Source organism: Pteropus vampyrus, unplaced genomic scaffold, assembly GCF_000151845.1.
Source record: "Pteropus vampyrus isolate Shadow unplaced genomic scaffold, Pvam_2.0 Scaffold336, whole genome shotgun sequence".
NCBI lineage: Eukaryota > Metazoa > Chordata > Mammalia > Chiroptera > Pteropodidae > Pteropus > Pteropus vampyrus.
In genome coordinates this window covers 379,542-386,632 of record NW_011889117.1, presented here as the reverse complement: position 1 = coordinate 386,632, position 7,091 = coordinate 379,542, and the positions used below count along the sequence as shown (strand labels likewise).

General features: G+C 48.7%; 1 protein-coding gene across 1 annotated transcript in view; it reads right to left on the bottom strand.

Moving 5' to 3' along the window:
• BPIFB2 (BPI fold containing family B member 2) overlaps positions 1–7,091 on the bottom strand; it is a 17,883-nt gene that overhangs the window by 5,039 nt on the left and 5,753 nt on the right. The window contains exons 5-8 of the mRNA XM_011378359.1: positions 5,933–5,987; positions 4,484–4,544; positions 642–733; positions 187–401 (exon numbers count right to left, since the gene is read on the bottom strand). Of these exons, the coding sequence (XP_011376661.1) occupies positions 187–401; positions 642–733; positions 4,484–4,544; positions 5,933–5,987 (423 nt within the window). The remainder of the gene's footprint in view (positions 1–186; positions 402–641; positions 734–4,483; positions 4,545–5,932; positions 5,988–7,091) is intronic.

Sequence of the window (7,091 nt, the reverse complement as noted above, 5' to 3'; positions counted from 1 at the left end):
CATCACACGCCATGATAGGTTTTAGGGCAATCGCTCCCCAAGTTAGAGCACCCCTTACCTCCCCCAAACCTCCATTTAACCCTTTCAACAGCCCCTGTGACCTCAAAACTCCAGCCACCCCACCCATTCACAATTTAGCCCCTACAGGATTTCCCCAGGCCAGGGCCCATGGTGTGCCTGCCCCGCGTGCCCCGGGCAGCAGATCTGGCCCTCACCAGCTGCCCTGTGATGTCCATGTTTAGGGTACCAGCCTTCTGCAGCAGCAGGAGGACAGAGTCAAACAGGTCCTGGGAGAGGCCCACAGTTGCCATGGCACTGTCAGTGCCTACATGCTCTGGCAGCATGAAACGCGTGGCATTCACAGGCAGGACGATGGGCTTGCCCAGCAGGAAGAGAACAGCCTGTAGGGGAAGGTTGAGAAGGAGACAAGCACTGGGGCCTCAGTAGGGAGGTGGCTCCATCACAGATCCTGGGTTTTGAAATGCTGCCCACTCCAAGATGTCACACGTCCAACCTCACACCTGGAATGTCATTCCAGCTCCTGTACCATCAACTCCCCTGCTCCTTTAGGAATTTTCCAGAACACCAAGGACTCCAGAGGCAACAAGTCTTCAGCTCTGGGCTGACAAGGAGGTACTTACGCTGATATCCAAAGAAATGTAGTCATTAGTGATATTAGGTGCACTGATCATGAAGTAGCGAATCTGGGACTCAGGACCCACAGGGTTGAGGCCTAAACGAAACCAGAATGAAGAAGAAAAGATGGCACACTTAGCATCGTCTACCAGTGCCTCATCTATGCAGAAAACTCAATTATCTGAATACCTTGGTTCACCAGACCCAGGCCAAGAAACAAACAAACAAACAAAAAACAAACAGGAAAAAGCCCATGAGTGAGCAAACAAGTTGCAAAGTGCACACATCTAAAATCCAGCCACCCACAATCTGACTCTTAGTTTAGATACAATCCTAACAGTTTTGGTTTCTGTTCCCAGTCGATAGATGACTAGAGACCCCAAATAAGAAAGAAAGAGAAAGGTCACGCTAGGCACAAACACTCCCTGACAAAGGCAAGAAGGAACCACAGGAAAAGAAGGGAGTTCACATATACTGAGGTTCAGACATTTGACTTACAACGTCGTGTTCAGTCCTCACCAGTCCTGTAGGGTTAAGAGCCCATTTTACACACACACACACACACACACACACACACACACACACACACACACACACCATTTGATGAGTTTAGCTGTGCCCTGGATTGCATACTTGATCCATCCAACTCCAAAGGTACATTCTCTCCACTTAATCACACAGCCTCCTACAGGAATTCAAAAGGCACAGCCCCCTGGGTCATTCAGTGTCAGAGCACATCAGTGCCTGCACCCCTAAAGACATTTAGGGGACTTTCAGGGAGACGCATCTGAAAGCCCGATGCCTATAAGGCAAGTTCCCCCAAGGCTCAGAACATTCGGATTGAGAAGGTTGCACAGTGTGACTCTCTAGCGGGAACCGTATCTCCAGACACAGCTAGGCTAGACAACAAGCAGGTGAAGCCTCAACCCCACTGTCAGGAAAGCCAACAGCTCCTTCCCAAAGGCTCTGCATAACACAGGTTTTAATGCCTCTGTGTGTGTATGTGTCCATTTAGATTTCTTTCTGATTTTCTACTGTCTCTTCTGCATTTAATTTGATTTTCTCTAATATTTGGGGGATTTCTTATGATTGTAAAAGCAATGTAATATGATCAGTGGTTGTCAAAGATCGGGGAGGGTGGAGCGGGGCAGCTCAAAGGGATTCTAGGGGCTGGTGCAATGTTCTGTGTATCAAGTGTGGTGGCAATTACATGACTTTATGCACTTGTCAAAACTCACAGTCGACACTGCAGAGGGTGAATTACTCTATGTTTTTAAAGTGACTAAACAGTTAAAAACTTTAAATGATAGTCCATATTCATTGTGAACATATAGAACATTTTTTAAAGATAGAAGAAATATAATCCAGAATCTCAAATTTATTTCTTTTTCGGTATTTTTCTTATGCAGAGATAAACTTCTCTCTCACTCTCTCAGTAAAACTGGAATGAAGCTATATATATATATATATAGCTTTGTGTCCTCTTTTTTCTTTAAAGAGCGACATTATACGTTAGTTAAGACCACAGGCTTTCAAGGAGGAATGCCTCAGTTTCTTCATCTGTAAAATGGAGCTAATAACACTACAGTACATATTAGCTTTTATTATATTGTATTTTGCCAGGCATATTGCTAGGTTAATGCCCCCTTTAAACTATGCTTTTTAATGGCTCCTATCACTCCATGCTCTAGGTACACATGACTCATATAAACAGTCTCCCGGGGTTGGACACTTAGATTTCCTTTACTCATTTTTTTTTTTTTTTAAATTCCTCAAAGACATGGGCAAGGGCTGGTTTTGGTATGAACCTAATTACAAGTCATCATGATGGAGAAAACCCTGCTAAGGAAGATGGGAGAGACTAATGTTTATTGAGTCTATTTTATGCCAGGCCCTTAACCTGTGCTGTCTTATAGCAATCCCTGGAGAAGTGAAATTTTGATCCCCATTTTTGGATTGGAATGGTTAGGCTCCGAGAGATGAGTGACTCCCCCAAGGTCACAAAGCAGGTGAGCAACAGTGCCAGAATTACCCTCATGTCCCTTGATTCCAAGTCCAATTTCTTTGACCTCCTGGTGCCTTCTATTAAGGTAATATGGAGATTGAGGCAGTGATGGGAGTGAGGGAAATCAAAGAATGTTCCCCAGACAAGGTGACTTTGAGCTGGGCTGTGAAATGTGGGCAGAGCAGTGGGTGGACATGTGAGAAGTAGAAAACCAGAATGAGCTGGTTCATGGGTGCCTCTAGCACCATGCTGAGGATTTTAGACTCAGAGCCTCTGGTTTCTCATCTATAAACTGGGCATAAAAAACGCCACCTCATAGGACTGTTAGAAGAAGTTTGCACAAGGAAAACAAAGTTACCTTGATATGACAATATTCACCGAGGAACCCACCACGGATAAGCGTGGACCCTGCCAGACATCTTTCCTGGCTTAACACCAGCATGCTGGTCCTAAATCTCGTCCCCTCAACCCCCACACACCTGTCACAGGCTGGGCAAGAGTTAGTTGCAAACCCTGACTCAAAGGCAAAGCCAATTGATCGCAAAGTGCAGCTTCCAACAGCCACCAGCTCTGGATTTCACAAAGTTGATGACTGCAATGTGGGAGAAACACTAAAACCCTAGGCAAGACCATTCGATAGGAGAAGATATGCTTCAAACAGGAGAAGCTTCCAAATAGGCTTGTGAAAAAAACAGAGGAAGTTCTGCATTACACTCAGGGCTCAGTGAGAACATATTATCCCTCAATTCAACACAGGATGCATTCTTTTATCAGTCTAGGGGTGGGCCCGTAATTGCCAGGTAGTTCTCAAATATTGATACACATTGAAACTGTTGAAAAGAAATGAAGCTGATCTACTTTCATAGCTTTCAATTTCAAGTTGTAAGACAAAGTTGTGATGGAGCCTTGTTTAGCACGCACTGTGGCCACTGTGCATAGTGGCTGCAAGCACCTGGGACTCCATCTGCCGTCGAAGAGCAAGGTATGTAGAGTGGTGGTGAGGTGACCAATGACTCATGGGAGTCAGTGGATGTATAGCCCTGCTTCTGCCTCTTGAGGAGAAGGTTAGGCATGTTCTTTTCTATATCCAAGAGCTCTCCAATGGGAGTGAGCCCCAGAAGCCACAGCAGTTACCTACCCATTAACACATCTTCCTTCCCTTATCACTGCTCCCCGCCCCAACCAGTGGCCCCCAGGACCTTCTCCTCCACTCCTGGTTTGAGTCACTTATACTAAAATCCTCATCTCAAGGTCTGTTTCTGGGAGATTAGCCTAGACAGTGACCTTCTGCTAGTACACTCCCAGTACTCCCTGGATAATTAAGACTTCTGGATAAATGAGAGGTGGGATGAGCCTGACAGTGGAGAGGAGAGGAAGCCTTGACTCTGGGTGGTGGGTGGCCCCTGAGAAGGGAAACAGGATCAAGGGCACTTGGGAGCAGAAGAGCTTGAGTTCTGTCAAGGACATGTTGAGTGGGAGGAGCTTGTGGGACTTTCCAGGAGGAGGTGTCCAGGAGGAAATGAAATATAAGGGCCAGAGCCCTGAAGTGGGGAGGGAGGAGAGTCTAGCAAAGAACGTGAGAGATGTGGGAGCAAAACCATGGGAGGAGGGAGTCTCTGAATCTCCAGGTGGAGGAGGAGGCAATTGCAAACTGCATATACTCCTCCTTACACACACATACACACACACCAAACATTCATTCAAAGACATGGTTCTAGAATATGGAGATTCCCAGTAATTTTTTAGTCATCCTACTACATCCAGGAGTTGAGTCTTGAAGAGTCTTGGGGGCCTGTGAAGGTCTCAGAGGTCCCTCCACAACCCTGGGCTCCCAGGTCTTACCAATTAAAGTGCCCAGGTGGACGTTGAGGTTCTGCACCAGGTTAGAGACGCTCAGGCACAGCTGCGGCAAGACAAAGGAGGCTGGGTCAGGGGCACTCGGGTCTGGAAGCCTCCCTCAGCCTGGACACCAAGGCCTGAGATCCTTTCCTTCATCTATCACCCAGAGGGCATCTTTGGGCATCTCCTCTGAGCACTGGGGAGTCAGAGGGGAAGTTAATATCCATGGGCATTGAGGAAAGAACAGGGGCTGAGGGACACAGCAGAGGTGGCCACAGCTGAGCCTGGGTGACTGCTGCATCGGGTCCCAGAGGGCCAGCTGGTGGAAGAGTGTTACCTGAGGTAGAGGCAGGCAGTGGTCGGCAAGCCGGGCAAGGGAGACTAGGGTTCTCCTGAGCAGAGTGGCAGCCAGAGAAGCATATTAAGCTAGAGTCACTGTGATGGAGGTGGCAGAGGAGAGACTGCAAGGCTGGGGACGGTCACTGCCTGGTCCAGGCAAGAGCTGGTGAGGCTGGGCCAGGTGAGGCCAGGTGGCAGAGGAGAGGGCCAGGTCAGGTTGTACTGCCTTCCACTCTGGAGCCTCAGTTTTTTCATTTGAAAGATGAGCGTGCTAAGGCCTGCCTCCGGGGGGTGTGGGATGGCATGCGGTGGGTTCATTTGGTCTCTACTGCTGCCCCTTAAAGGAGGTGGCAGTGAGGTGAGAAGGAGTAGAGATGAAGAACTAGTTCCCTCTTGACAGCAGGACCCTGGCCTCTGGGCACCATCTCTCACCAAGTCAACCACAGGCAGTTAATAACAAGAGCTAAAATATAAACAGTAATGGCAGCACCCTGCCCAAACTGTCCTAAACTCTTTGTGGATCTTAATGCGCTCAACCCTCAAGCCAGCTCACCAGGACATTTACTCTCTCTGCATTGCAGATGTAGAATTGGGGGCACAGGGAAGTTAGGCGACCTGTCCAGTTCACAGCTGGAAAGAAGGGGAACCGGAACACGGACCACATCCGGCTCCAGTGCCCATGTCTTTGTCCGCTCTCATTTTGTCATCTTTTCACTAGCCACACGGCCTCTGAAAGCACTGCCCCCATCCCACCCTCTAGCATGGAATTGGGGCTGCCCAAGAGGATGAGCCTCCTTCCCTTGTTATCCCCCCACACTGCCCTTGTTTGGGCCTTCCTGTCACTGGCCTGGAGCAGCTTCTTCCCTGCCCTCATGGGAAAATCGGAGGAGTTCCATGAAGGGCATTCAATAAGTAAATAAATAGATAATAGATAGACGAGAGAGAGAGAAAGAGAGAGAGAAAAAGAGAAAGAAAGAGAGAGATGACAGATAGATAGATAATAAGGCAGTAACCATTCCAATCTCCCCATGCCTGCAAACCCCCATTCATTCGCCATGCCTGCTGAGGTAAGTGCTGCCCTGCTTCCTGAGAGATCGGCAGGAGGCCCTTTACCTTGTTACGCAGGACAGCTTTGATGTGACGCTGCACCCGGACCAGCAAGGCCGTGCTAAGGAAGAGACATGAGAAGGGCTCCTTAGCTCTGAGTCAGTGCATTTGGTCCTGTCTCTCTTGGCAAAGCCACTCATCTGGGTGAGAAGTCTTTTCTCAGGCAGGAGTCAGTGATTCCCATTTCACACCCTGCCATCAGCTGAATACAATTGTCCCCACAGGTGAGGAAACTGAGCCTCGAACCAGAGCACTGGCTTCAAGGTTCGGAAGTAGCTAAGATGTGATAATGAGGCCAGGCTTAGGGGAGACAGAGTGGGTGTTGCAAAAGCTGGGCTTAGCCACTTCCTTGGCCAGTGGGCTTTGTGGGCCACTCTGATCGCCATGAGGAAGGGGTGCTTCCTGCTTGGACTCCAATTCTCTGTGACACCATTAGTAAAGTCCCTATCTCTCTCTGGGCCTCAGTTTTTCCTCTGAACAGTGAGAGACTGGTCTAAGTTAGTATGTCTCCACAGAGATGCCTAGGAAACCATAGCCCTATGTTTACTAAAACGTTGATCCGAGCTGTAGCCCATACCCACTGACTTGCCTCTTGGGGGAGGTGGGAAGATGGCATCTGTGTTTTTAATGCCATCAACCTTGGGGCTTCCATTTCCGTGAGCAGCCCCTGCCTGTGAGGGCCTCGAGGGGACATGAGTTACACATGATGATCATGGGACACGAGCAGGATTTACAGACAACTCTTCTCTAGGGAAAATACAGTCCAAAATGTTCAACCACCTCACAGTGAGCCCCTACCCATCTGTGGGAAAGTATAGACAAAATGCAGGGGATTCACAAGCACTGGGTTATTCAGGCTGTGAGGGTTTGAACCTCGCTCCAGCATTTGCCAGCTGTGTGACTTTAGGCAAATCACTTAACTGCTCTGTGCCTCCGTTTTTTCTCCTGTAAAATGGAGAAAATAGTTACACCCCCACTGATAGGATCACTGTTAGACAATGCTCGGAAAGGGCCTAGAATGTGACCAGCTCTCAGCAGGTTCTCTGGAGGCAGGAGCTGCTGTAAGCTTTAGATAGTACATGAGAGGCCACCTCACACAGTGAGAGCTTGGTGGGTCCCAGTCCCCTGGACCTCAGACTCCCTATCTCTGCAGGAAGGGACAGCC